The 14731-nt window shown below is 38.4% G+C and overlaps 1 protein-coding gene across 1 annotated transcript; it reads left to right on the forward strand.

Moving 5' to 3' along the window:
* The first annotated feature begins 8004 nt into the window (after positions 1-8004).
* On the forward strand, positions 8005-10982 carry FIBIN (fin bud initiation factor homolog). The gene is made up of 2 exons (XM_083348332.1): positions 8005-10032; positions 10191-10982. Exon 1 carries the CDS (start codon positions 8877-8879, stop codon positions 9525-9527), a length of 651 nt encoding a protein of 216 aa, XP_083204458.1. The 5' UTR covers positions 8005-8876; the 3' UTR covers positions 9528-10032; positions 10191-10982.
* Positions 10983-14731: the final 3749 nt, after the last annotated feature.

Raw genomic sequence — 14731 nt, forward strand, 5'->3', positions numbered from 1 at the left:
TGAAAAATGGCTACTACACAATTGGTACCATTGTTTAATATTGTGAGAAACTTTGGCTCCAAAGGGCATGGCCACACACCATAAAACTAATTTCTAATATGCCAGAAGAGTGAAATTAATTTCTTAAGTATACGGGGTTCATAACATTTATTGAATTTCATTAATGAAAGTAAATGTAGTTGATTAATGACTTGGTGAATCTGTTTTGATTGCTGATTTAGTTGAAATGTTATTGAAGCTTCTTTTCAAAGTTTGGCAACTTCCTAGAAACTACAGGGACAATAAATGAGGAATGTATCATTAAAAAGTAAAATAATCCAGTTAAACACACAGGAAAATGTTTCAGAAAGAATGTTAATTATAAATTGCATCAGAATAAGGCTAGTAGACAAGAATGCCAAAGAAGTAATATTAAAACTCTTAAGGCTCAATTGCTGGATGGAATTTTCATATCAACTATACTCTGATAAAGGAGGATTAAAACTTTCCAGGCATTTACAAAAGTTTCTTCAGAGCTATTTGAACATTAACAATTTGAAGTAACTGAAAGGATTTTTTTCTTTATTGTTTTACTCAAATTCATATAGCTTTATGTTGTTACCAAGAATTTGTCCTGCTTTAATTCATATGTGAATTAATATTGAACATGATAAATATTGCTTTCTGGAGCATTCTGATAAATTATTTACATTTTGCCTGCTCAGAATTGAATAGGCCCATTATAATTTTCTACAAAAGATAAATTACTCCAATTTTTCAGAAGATCAGCCCAGTTACTGTAAGTCTACTGTGGGGGAAAAAAAGCTGCATAAATTTGTAAAACATTTGTTGGCATCTTGTAACTGCTTGAATTGAGTTCTTCAGTTCCAATAGCTTTGTATATAATACACAATGACATAAACACAAACATCGAAGCAATAAACATATAATTAACTATGCAGATATTACTAGTACATCTAATAGGAAGTACAATAATTGCTGCTAAAGTCTCAGGGTACAAGAGAATAATGCCGTGCTGATGTTGCTGGCGAAAGCAGTGTTGGGTTTAGTCATTAAAAACTATGAAATGGCCATAGTATTAAAAGAAATATTAAAAGAAATATTGCTGGTGATCATAAAATGTTATTTTATATGATTGTGTGTTTTATTTGGAACCTGCCAAGTCACAGAAGCGAGATGGATGGTGTAGAAATTTGATAAACAAGCAAACAAACCTTCACATACCTGCTTTTTACACCTGTCACACATAGTATAGTGACACATTTATTAAGAGGAGGGGGGTTTTCTGCAGAAATGAGAGCATCCATCTCTCTCTCTCTCTTTCCCCTTCCCTCCCTTTCCCTCCCTCTCTTTTTCAAACAGCATATTGCATTGTATGACTGCAAAAAAGGTGTATGTGCTATTTTAAAACAAATTGTTATGGAAACAAAAAAAGCAAAGATAAAATGACAGAATGGGTGTACTTGGGTAAATACAGAGCTAGCAAAGCATCCATGGGATGTCAAGACTATCTGATTTTTGAAGTTTTTGAAACATTCTTTCTAGAGGCAAAAGCACTTGTTTAACAGATTTCTGATTGGTAAAGTGCTTTGTTGTATATTTACAGTGCAGGAGTTTCAATTCCTAATTTACACAATTGTTCCTTGTTAGAGAGTCATGAAATATGCCTTACTCCAAAGTTGATAAGCATATGAAACAAATCAAGCACTCCTAAGCCTGTACATCCTTGAAATTCAACCTCAAATGAAATGATTCATAAACAAAACACTTAACTTCAGAGTATTAAATTCCTACTGAGATTCCATAGAAATCGAACAGAGTATTCTACAATCAGTCTGGATTTGACGTTCTTGGTGGAAGGTAGTTAAAAACAATTTTGCATCCTACTAACCAATCTGGAATCAAAGTAATACAGAATAATATTTATTTGTGGGCATTCAGAGGTTGTAGGGAAATAAGTGAGGGCAGTTAATTAAATAACATATAGTTTTTTCACACTGAATTTGCCAACAAGTCAATCTCCACCTTGCCCTACTTTAATGATTTTATACTTCTTGCAATGACTTCCTTGCTGACTTATTTTTGTTTTTGCTGGGTTTAGTAAAATCATAGAAGTGCAAACAATACATTGTTACAAAGATTCTGGCATTCGTTGCATATCTTCTGGAAGAGATATATCCACCTGTAGTTTCAATTTTAAAGAAAGGGAAGTCATCAAGCACCTCCAAAAGCAAACAGATTTGCATAAAATATCTTTATACTAATTTGTAGGGTCTTTCATACTTCAAAATTATTTCAGAAAAAAGGGGTCTGGATCTTGTGCGTGCAATACCACACTGTTATTCATTAGCACAGCTAATTCTTTATGACTTTTATGCAAGTATAAAAAAGTGTAAAAAGAGAAGACAGTGCTTTCAAATGCTATTCTGAAAACAGCTGCATTAAAAAAATGAGATGGAGCATGGAAGCCAAAACAATTGGACTCCTCACAGAAATTAGTTGTGTTTATTCAAGATTTGAAGATCTCCAAATTATATAGATGCACATGTAGAAGTACTGTAATTTAAAAAGGATTATTATACATCTTACTAAAATGGAGCAGCCCTTGGCCACATACTCTGTATGCATTCCCAGTTAGCTATTGAAATGTCATTCTCTCTATTATTATGGTCCTTTAAACCAGATGTTGACTGAACAACCCTGTCTGACAGACCTTCAAATTAGAGGCTATATTCTCTATAGCAAATATTTTACTCTACAAAGAAGCAGTTAGTTTTTGGCTTCCATATAGATCTGGGGCATTATAGTCCTGTTTCTTTTAAAGGTTTTTGAACTTTAAGCTTCCAGGTATGCTATATGGAATCCAGTGTATGAGGTTTTTAATAATGAGAATGTGCAGGTCAAAGTACAAGTTTATTGTTGTGCTGACAACTGGAGTACAACTATGGGTTGAGTTTTGTGTTATGCATTCTGTTTTACAGTGATGAAATCCTAAAATCCCCCCAAAACATAGACAATAATCACAAATGAAGGTGAATATACGTATCCCAGGATAATTTGCAGGATCCAATTTGAGTCGGTCATCAGGATCAGAGGTTTAGTCTTCCAAGCTTTTGGACTCTTGCTGGAATTTCTCTCTAGCAGAGTATGTGCTGTCCTATGTGTGGTATTTATATTGCAAGTGGCTTTTCAGATGTTGACTGGGGCCTGTTGATGGCTGACTTTTAAGTCATTAGCTGTCATTTGCTTGTGCTGCCCAGCCCTCGCCTTCTAAGTACTTGATAGGTGTGTGGTAAATCAGAAATCCTGTTGACTGACAGGGGGCCTGTTTCCCAGGCTTCAATCACCTCCCTGGCTGTTTTCGTGCCTGCTCATCCAACAATCTTAGTAGCTGCAAAATTGAATGTGTGTCCTTGTTCATTGCAGTGTGAGGCTACCAATGAGTTTGGGTCTCCTAGTCTGACCCCTCACTATAAATCCCATTTATATCCCGCCCTTCTCCGAAGACTCAGGGCAGCTTACAATCTAAGCACAAATCAATGTTTGTGGTTAGCTTCCTCCCAGTCTGTCCTACATAGTCACAGGGGCAATCCATGCAGGGGATTCCGTAGATTACATTGGAAGTATCTCCCACCTCCAAGCAATCTTTACAATGCATAATTTGTAACCTTTGGCAGCACAAAAACAGCCAGGGAAGTGATTGAAGCCTGGGAAACAGACCCCTTGTCAGTCAACAGGATTGCTGTTTTACCACCAGCCTATCAAGTACTTAAGAGGGCTGGGCAGCACAAGCAAAGGACAGCTAATGACTTAAAAGCCAGCCATCAATACACCCCAATCAACATCTAAAAAGCCACTTACACCATGCACTATAAATACCAGACACACTCTGCTAGAGAGAAATTCCCTGAAGATGGGCTCCAGCACCAGTCTGAAAGCTTGGAAGGTGAAACCTCTGGTCCCAGTGGCTGACCCAAATTGAGTAGACAATAATATTGTATTTTAAATATGAAAATGCAAACAAAAAAGTCACAGGAAACCAACACAAAATGGCTATGAGACATTGCTGAAAGCATTTTATGGCCTCATCAGTCATTTAATAAAGCTTTATTTGGATTTCAGATACACAAGTACAAAAAAAATCCCCTCTCCCTTTAACAAAATTCTTGGCTATAAGAAACCACCAGCAGAATTTTTATTTATGAAACTGTGCTCTCAAAGCCTATTGGGGAAATACGTATGCATATATTTATGCCTCCAGTTTTATATAATGTAGCTCTAACCATAAAGAATGGCTACATAATTAAGGTAAGTGAACAAAGCATCTATCGTTATGAGTTTACACAACCTGTTCTTCCCGACTTGTGAGGGCCAGCACTAACATTCTGTAGATAATATTCTGTATATAACGTTCTGTATATAATCATATTGTTCCAATGGCTTATGAGAAAATATTGGGTGAGTTCTTTTAAAATCCTTTGAGTCCTTTACGAATCTATCAGGCAACAATGACAAAAGAATCCCTTCCAAATATAACTCTACCATACTCCATTTTAGTACTGGTGGCAAATTGTGCTGTTTGATGCAATACGGGAGTGGCGGTCTATTATATTCAGGAGGCATTCAGGTGGAAAGAAAACAAAGTGTAAAATTCAATCAATGGAATAAAACTCCTTGTTCCGAAACAAGTCTTTATCTGCCCATCACAATCCTAACCAAATGAAGCAGGGTAGAAAAATAACATAGCTTTTTTTATTATTATTTTTCTGGCCAAGTCCTGGAGATGAACTGTTTTAAATAGAAAATAAAAAAGCATGAGGTCACTTTTCTTGGCGAAAAAGCATGCACAGTTTCCATCAACTTCAGTAGCAATATTAGTCTCTGCTATGAAAAAACTGGGCACTGACTTCTGTGGTGTCACTTGGAGGACAAACCAGCCCCAAGAGCAAACTTCTCGTTGTCCTACGGAATTTAAGCCAAAACAAAATTTAATTTCATAATGTAATATTGCGTATTTAAACAGCTGTATAGTGGCTAGCTGCCATATGTCAGTTAAATAAAATATTCTCTGTAGGTAGGTTTATGTATATGTGTGTAGGATGTCTATGTGTGTCACTTTTTTAAAAAAAAATCTTCAACATTAGACAATAGAGCCATTCTTTTATTTATTTATTTTACTCTGGTTATCATTTTAACCCCCTTTATATGCTGCCTAGGTTGCTTTGTGATGAGGCTCTTACACACTGAATTAATCAAATTAATCAATAATATATAGATGATAGATAGATCCTGGCTTTTTTCTTCTCCTCTTTCCTTTGTTTTTAATGCAGCCTAGTTTGATCTTGCTTGAGAAAGCATCAGAGACAGATTTTCTTTGCTCTTTGCCATACTAGCTAGCACTCCACAAGCTATTTAAACCATCTTTTTTTAATTTAATCCCATAGAAATGTGATGTATACTACAACCACAAGGCAACATGCAAAGGCATCTTTGTATGAAAATCCATTGGTTTTATGACTGAAGTAGTGAGGTTTGCCTTTTGCCTTCCAGAAATTCCATCAAGAAAATTAAGAATCCTAGAAAGACAAGTGTGTGTGTGGGGGACACCAATTAAGTCAGCAGAACTGCTTTTAACCACCCGTTGCTTATTAAAGTTCTGCTGGGAAGCTCTATGAATGTTTGTAATAGAATGAAGAACTGGCTCTTTGGGTTATTTTGGACCAAAAGGGCTTCATAGACCTTTGAAACAGCAGTAGTTACTCATTTTATAATTGTTAAGGATTAGAAAGTTTAAGGAAAAACCTTGCTATTTTGGTAGAAAAATGCCTAGCACTCTGAGCTTTGAAAAGGATCATAAATGAGATTCAAAAGGAGAAAAAACTGGAGTATCTGATGGATGAGGAGCACAAATAAACACCTGAGCCCTTACTGTATAATCTTACATACCAGCTAATTCTTAACTATTCTTCCCAAGTACATTCACCTCTCATATTTGAAGGTAACAATATCTTAGTAGCTTCCAGATATATCCAGATATGTAATCCTTGCCTTACAACCATTCAATGGACTGTTCAAAGTTACAACAGCACTGGAAAAAGTTATTTACAACCTGTACACGACCTGTTGTAGTATCCCCAGTCTTGTGATCAAAATTTGGGTGCTTAGCAACCGGTATGTATTTACAATGGTTGCAGCATCTTGGGCTCATGTGATCATTTGCAACCTTCGCAGCTGGCTTCCGACAAAGTCAATGAGAGAAGGCAGATTCCCTTAATGACGGTGTAATTTGCTTACCTGCAATGATTCGCTTAATCACCATGGTCATAAAATTGGGCCCAACTCGCTTAACAACCACCTTAACAATCCACTTAGCAACATAAATCTGGTCCTAATTACAGACGTAAGTTGAGGAATACCTGTAACATTACCTGATTGTAAATGTTACCATAATTCCAGAAAATGTTTCTTCTGTCGTGCCCACAACAGGTATTTGAGCTCTACTTACCATCCGGCAATACAATTCCATTTAAACAAAGATTCCACTAGTTGAATGGTACATTATTATTTTATACTCCTTCTAATACATGTATTAAGTTCAATGTATAATGCCTGCCATTTCCTGGATCTTCCCACCCTGGACCCATTTTGAAAAACTTAACTGTTGCCAGCTTTAACATTTTGGAGTTAGGTACTTGGAGAAGATGCATATAAGGGAAGATGCCAGGATAATTATAATGTCTGTAAGCCACCCAGAGTCACTGAGAGTGAGTGGGCAGCCATACAAATTTTCTAAATAGGTAACAAATTATTGATAGTGCCAATACTTACAGCATGAAATCTTACTTCATTTGTCTAAGGTGTGCTTAGATAGAAAGAAGGAAGGAAGGAAGGAAGGAAGGAAGGAAGGAAGGAAGGAAGGAAGATGTAAGTGAACCTTTCTGCTCACCAGACATATAAATGGTTAGTATGAGCAATCCAGGACCTTGCTACACAAATCAGTGTGATGGGTTAAGTGATGAATAGACCCTTGGGAAATCCAGGACAAGTGCACTCTGAGTCACAGAAACTAGTGGGTCTCTTGGAAGCGATCTCTCAGCCCAACCTCCTACACGGAGCCGCTGCAGTGGGGGGAAAAATGTGAAGAGGGTATCTCTGTACGTCAACTTGCACTCTTGAATTAAATGTGAGATATAAATGGAACATACAAATATTGTTGCTGGGATATAGTGGAAGGACAGAAGCCTTTTGATCTGAGATGACTGAGAAGGAAATGACAGCTGAATTCAAACACAGTTGAACATCACTCTGTTGGTTACAGCAGAGGTCCCCAACCTTTTGGCCCCAAGGACTGGTTTTGTGGAAGACAATTTTTCCACAGACTAGGGGGAGGACAAGCATGCAAGCTAGATTTCTCCCATGCACAGTTTACAGTAGGGTTCACACTTCTACGAGAATCTAATGCTTGATGATCTGAGGTGGAGCAGAGGCATTGATGCTAGTTGCTGGAGAGTGGATGCAAATGCAGATGAAGCTTTGCTCGCTTGCCTGCAGCTCACCTCCAGCCGGGCGTCCCAGTACCTAACAGGTCACAGACTGGTACTGGTCCATGGCCCAAGGGTTGGGGGCCCCTGGATTAAAAGCACAGAATACCAGTGGGAACACAGGCCATTCTATCCAGAACAAGATGTAGAGGACATTTGTTAGTACAGTATGGATGATTCATCTCCATTCTACGATGCACTATTCTATTATGTCATTTAGATTCCTATCATTTCTATTTTGAGAATAAAAAAGCCATACTTTGTAAACAACACACAACTCTGGTTTTCATGACCATTTCATGATTTCACTGAATATTCCAGAAAAGTTACTTTCTAGTTGGTTTTTCTGCACCCCTTTCACAAGCCCAAGGATATTCCAGGAAAATAATACTCTCAGTTTACTCAGCTTATTGAACTATTTATTTATTACATTTATTACATGTTAAACTTGCATTTTCAAAAACCAGCCTCCTACTGTGGTCTTCAAAACTAGGCTGACCAGCCTCATTTGGAGTTTCTGCTGGAAACAGGTTGCCGGCATTTCTTCCTAAACCGAATCAATCTGACAAAAAAAAACTGATTTGATGAAGAGTCTTTACAAGATCCCCCCCTCGCACAGGATTTCTTTTTCTACGGGAAAGTCCTCTCCTCTAGAATCGTGGGCTCTTCAAACAGATGATACTATAGCTTTAATAATGATATGGAGGTAAGGATTCATTCCAAACTTGGTGTCTGGGCTTCTCCGTAAGCAACGGGGCCCACTGCTGTAATTTGAGAGGAGGAGGAGAGACAAGAGACCGAGAGATCCTACGGCCAAAAGCTGAAGTCCCGCGTTAGCACCAATCCCGATGTAGAATTGGAAAAAGAAAAAAAAAAGTAGCCCAAAGCGGTTGCAGCAACTCCGGGCAGGTCTCACTCAAATCTGGACTCAAGCACGCCCTCTCTCCCTCTCCGTTTTTTTTTTTTTACTTGGAAGTTTCCTAACGCGCGTGGAGAGCCAGGAGAAAGGAAAACGTGGTTAAGGAAAGTTGGTGGGAAAGAAGCCAGAGGCTCCTCCTTAAGGTTTGTTGATCTTCCCCGACCACCCCCTTCCCGGGGAAAAACGAAGCTCTCGCGGGCCAACCGGTTGCAACGGAGAACTCGCTCAGCGGGGAGCGAGAAGGGCCAAGCGACCGCTTTCCCAGCGGGTCCCAATGAAGCCCTGCACGACGGGCGGCTACCAGCAGAGGACTTGAACCAGGCGCGACCGGAGTTGCCTTTGCCCTCCGCTTCGGGACGCTTAAGTTTGTCGGGCAGCTTCCCTTCCCCGCCCTCCCTCCCCCCCCCGTCCCCGGGATGCTGCTGGGGCTCCGCTCGGTGTGGCTGCTGAGCTGTTCGATCAGCTTGTGCCACGGCTATTTCGACGGCCCGCTTTACCCGGAGATGTCCAACGGGACGCTGCATCACTATTTCGTGCCGGACGGGGACTACGAAGAGAACGATGACCCGGAGAAATGTCAGCTGCTTTTCAAGGTGAGCGACCGCCTGCGCTGCACAGCGGACGGGGAGGCTGAGCGCTCGCATCCCGCCGCGGCGCCCACTCTGACGCTGCGCGAGGAATTCAGCCTCCTCGGCCGGCAGGTGGAGGACACGGCGCGCGTGCTGGAAGGCATCCAGAAGAGCATCGCCTACGACCTGGACGGCGAGGAGAGCTACGGCAACTACCTGCGCAGGGAAGCCACCCAGATCGGCGACGCCTACGCCAACTCGGAAAAATCGCTGGGCGAGCTGGAAAACAAGTTCCGGCAAGGCCAGGAGCACGAGAGCCACGAGGAGAGCCGCCTCAACGACGACTTCCTGGCAATGCTGGTGCATGCGCGGGCCCTCCTGAAGGAGACGCTGACCGTCTCGGCGGGCTTGCGGGACAAGTACGAGCTGCTCGCGCTCACCGTCCGGAGCCACGGCGCGCGCCTCAGCCGTCTCAAGACCGAGTATCTCAAGGGTTGAGCAGGAGTGGCCCCCCCCTTTTTTTTTTTTTCCTCCCCTCCTCGGTGGCCACGCGGCGGAACTCTTGCCGGGCACGCTTCCCACGGACGGGTTTTCTTCTCCAACCACATCCCGACCGACCCTTTGCTGCTGGTACCACAGTGCGGATCGTTGGCGAATTTTCATCTGAGCACCTTGAAAGAGCAAAGTAAAGGGCCTGCCTGCCTTTAGGTGGCGTGAAAGACGGCTCAGACGACAAATCGACAGTTGTTTCCCCTTGTGAAGGGGGGGGGGAAACAAACTGATGGGGGCGCTCTTTTTGCTAGGTACCCAAAAAAAATCCAGAAGTGTGTCATCAGCCCATTTTTTAAGTTCGTTTCTTAGCTTTCTGACAGATGGAAATTCAAGTTACTGGGGGTGGGGTGAGGGCCATGTCAGTAAAAAGAGCGCTTTGTGGGATTCCCACTGGCAAAACGTTGAAAGACGCACACGAGCTTACTGCACACAAGCTTACTTTATTCCCTTCGTCCACATTCTTTAGCACAGCGTTTCCCAACCTTAGGAACTTGAAGATGCGTGGACTTCAACTCCCAGAATTCCCCAGCCAGCTATGCTGGCTGGGGAATTCTGGGAGTTGAAGTCCACGCATCTTCAAGTTCCTAAGGTTGGGAAACGCTGCTTTAGCATAATGTATCTGAAATAGAGGGAACAAATAAAAGTTGACCATTGGGACAATCTATGTACCTAACTTAATAACTCATTGGCCTGGCTTTTTCACCTATGGTTGGGTTGCAAGTTTTTACTCAATTACTTGAAAGTAAGTTCTATTGAGTAAAAAAAAGACCGAATTTGGAGGCAATAGTTGTAAGAGTTGCAAAAAGCTTTAAAGATAATTCTTTTAATACCTTTTTAGTTCAAAAAGAGAAACAATGGTATAGTCAAACATATCTCAGTTCTGGAGATTTGGGAGTATCTGATATGTTGCAAGAGTTTTAGAATTTATTGGTCGCAATTCAGCAATGTTATATACACTTAAAGTCTTTTATTGTTTTATGGAATTTGTTGTTGTACAACTCTGGGGGGAAATGTTATAGACAGGAGATGCTAAGTTACAGCTTTTGAACCTTGTCCTCTAGTTCTTTCAAATGAAATCTTCTGAACTTCGATAGTGATGCAGTATTACTAAAAATCAATAATCGATAGAATTTCTGGTGCCAAGGTTTCCATATATTTCATTTAGCTTGTTTTCAAAATAAACCTATATGGTTGCCACTGCTTGCCTGATTCCACATTGACAATTGAGGAACTCAGTTAAAGTAATGTATTAATCCTTTTACTGATTGATGATAACTGCCCTGGAAATTTGTGATGTTATCAATGGTTTGGGAAAAATATGGAATGATAGTTTGGGATTTTGGAAAAATTATGGAATGATACTTATTTCATTTTAATTCATCAGGAGAACTAAAAAGATAATGCTTTCTATTAGATGTGAAAGTAATTTTCCCCATAATTTTAGTGCTTTATGGATATTTTATGGATATTGGTCATTTGAACAAGAATATGATAGTTATAAACATGCACTCAACACCAAATAACAGTTATTTTCTCTCCCAGTTTTATTTTAATTTGTCCTGAATCATGATTACCCAAAGAAATGTCTTTAACATTATTTTAAACATGCCATTCATAGAAAAGTGCAGTTCTTTAGTACTGCAGTAAAAGTTGTAAATCTCATACACTTTGTTCACAATCCATGCAGAGTACATAACTGGTTGCTGCATTTATGGCTGTGTTCTAAACTTTACAGAGAATAGCTATCAGAAGATAATATTCTGGTATCAGAAGACCAGTTGCTTCAGTTATAGTTTGATGTAATGGGTATTCTAAAATAAGCAAGTTTTTTTTAAGGGGAAACCAACCTCTATGGCTTCCCAGGAAAACTCAGCCAAATTGGAAGCAATAACTCACTGTGCCTCTCCCTGTTCTGCACAAAAGGCTTTAAATTCCTTAAAGAGATTTTGCAGAGCTAAAGCTACTGTTAAATGTTGCTTGGCTCCTTCTAAGATAACAATTTCCTTCCCAAAGAATTCTTTTAGATTGCCAACAATTAGGCAGATATTGGAACAATTTACCAATCCAAGAATGCCTAATCTACATTGTAATGTTCCATAACTGATGTCCATAGAGTTCTATAGAAATTTTTATGTTATGCTGATAATATAGGCATAGCCTTCAGAAGCAACAAACAAAAAGATTTAATAGATTTTTGCCATTGATACTGCACTGTAAGGAGTTTTATGCTTCTGGATGTCTAAAGCAAACCTAGTAACTCTTTGAAAAGAAATGAAATGTTGGCAATCCAAACCAAGGTAACAAAAACAGGTTTGAGGTATTTGTCCTTTTCTTTTGCACAGAAAACTCATATTTAAGTTGAAGTGAGATTAATTTAGATTTGTCCCACTTTTCAGAAGAAAATGGTTGGGGTGTTTGAGGCTTCTAAAATCATGAAAAGGGGTGAGGGTAGAGGGACAGCCAGCAAAGCTCCAGAGAAACTAAACAGCAGCTTTGCACTACAACTTAAGACTAAATGACTGTAAAATACCCTTTACTCTTTGGGCTTATATCACCAATGCTAAACTGCTTCAACAGAACACTAACCCCACTGGTTGTGGTAGGGCATTGCCACATGTTAAAATAAATGATGCTCTGCAATTGCAAGATACGTGACACATTTCTTACTCAGATAGGATATTTGGAAACAGGTACCAGAACCTCTGGATATGGTTCTGAACAAAAGATACTCAACTAAATTCATCATCATCATTATCATCATCATTTTAGTCATTGTCTTTCCATTCAGGATAAGGCCTCTTCCACATGTTTCCAACCTATAAGAGTCCTGAGCTTTGTTTTGCCAATTGGGCCCACTCAGCTAAATTAAAATATATTAATTTTCCTGCCGTTGTTTCTCAAAGCAACAACAATTAATTTGCATGGTGCTGAATCCTATAGTTTTGATTTTTTTCATACTATTGTGATATGTAGCATAAGGTCACAAAAGATCTGATTTTCCATTATGGTTGAGAACTATAGATACACAGTGTCTGCAAGAGCAATATTACCAAAAGCAACCAACAGCAGGCTTACAATGATTCTACATAATGTTTTCTTTAGACATATTTAATAATATTGTCATTACATCAATGAAAACCTAATCAGGTTCCAAATCCATGAAATCGGCCCATCATCATGGCATATCCCGGGCTATATTGCTGTATGTGAAAATGCTGTCATTTCTGAGAAAGTTCATGTCTTCACTTTTACTTAAAATGTATGCATCATTTTTGCATCAAAGCATAATCCATAATAAAAAACATGGCAGTATCAACTTCATTCCCATCAAATAATATAAGGTGATTTTTTAAAAAAAATAGCACAATTCAAAAAAAAATCAGCATCATGAAGCCCCATTAACCTTAAAACATAATCACCGCTTGAATCTTTCTTTGGCATTAGCGAGGCTTCAGTTTTTGTGGAATTAAGTTTAGAATTATTTACTTCACCTAGATTTTTTTTTAACTTCAGCAAGGCAGAATATTTTCTTTATTATTGAGATAACTTAGTAAAGTGAAAGATTGCCATTTAGCGCTTTAGAAAGTCTGATATGCTTACTTTGGAAGAATCCTCCAATAGTCTGCTTCTTAAAATGTGATTTATGAGCTGTATGTTAGTTTTTAACCAAAGTTGCTTTTTCAAAAGGCAACTGGATTTTGTTTTTCCGTGAAATTGACTTTTTGAAAAGCACCTTTGGGACATCCATGACATGGATGACTGAGAATCTCCAGACATTTATAGTTTTTAAGTTTATTTGTAATTTCTATACAAGAAATATATATGATGCTAAAAACTAAATTAAGCATTCTAAATTTTAATAGCCTTTTTATAGTCCAGTTTATCTCCAATGGCAGATGATGTACATTTTTTTTTACTTTCTCTAAAACAAACGCTTGAATATTAAGAATAAGCCAAGAAATTTTAGATTCATATCTTGGGATCTATGACTCTTTCTCTTAACCAAACTGTTTACATTCTTATTTTCTTTCGTTTGATTTTATTACTCTCCCAGTTACAATCTTTGAGCAGAATCAGAGCTCCTGTTGCTTCAGCCAACATGCTGAAATAGGCATGGGCTGTAGTCTATAGCTAGTCTCATATTTTTTTGGGGGGGAAAAGAATATATCTATGGTACTCTCAGAAGTCTTGTAATTTAATTTGGGAGGAAGCGTAAACAGTGGATTTTTCTTGAGATTACGGTATTTTAGAGTAAGAAATTTAGGGTTTATAAGGTTCTGGGCTGCTCTGTCAAGTATTTAAAGCTGTCATGTTTCCTTAAAAAAATAAAAATAGTAAATAATACTTTTATTTCATTTGAAATCTTCATTTTAGGGGGCTCAATAGAGCCATATTCCTATAGTTTTAATAATATAGATAGCTTACATATTAGTTTGCTTGCCTATTTCCACTCTATATTAAACTGAAAAGATTCCTGTTCCCTTTTGCATCATTATTTTCTCCCTTCCTTTGTATTATAATTTTTCTCTTTATTATTCACAGCATGAATCCATATTTATGAGAAGTAGCTGCTTTTTCCCTCAAGATTCTAAACATATTTCCTTGAAAGACTTGTTGCTACTATGTAAATGGTTTGGCTCCTAAAGCTAGTTGTAGTTCTTTTAACATATATCATCAGTAATTTTGTCCTTTCCATGCTTTTTGCTAGCTTCTGTTTCTTGAAATCATTTATCTTGTTGGACAACAGCAAAACTGCATGGAGGGATTTTTTTAAAAAAAATATTGTTCTAAATTGAATATTAATTCAATTAATAATTCAGTAACTAATGTTAACTTTCAACATGGCAAAAAGGCAATTTTGCATTTAGTTTTCATACATATTTAAGGAATACTTAAAAACATGTTTAACTCCTGCAATTCAGAGAGATGTTAATATTTATCATACACTTTGGACAGATTTTTCTTTCAGAATGCCAAGGATTTTTTGTAGATTGTGCGGTTTGTTAAAACTTGGTTTATTAAGTCCAGCTTACAATGAACAAGGATAAAAGTGATAGAAAATAGATTAAGGCAGCTACAGATTTAACTGCTGTGTAAAATAGAAACTTTCAGCTCAGTTTCCTTTTCAACTTAAAACAGTAGTAGGTGAC

Source organism: Vipera ursinii (genome assembly GCF_947247035.1).
Source record: "Vipera ursinii genome assembly, chromosome: 1".
NCBI lineage: Eukaryota > Metazoa > Chordata > Lepidosauria > Squamata > Viperidae > Vipera > Vipera ursinii.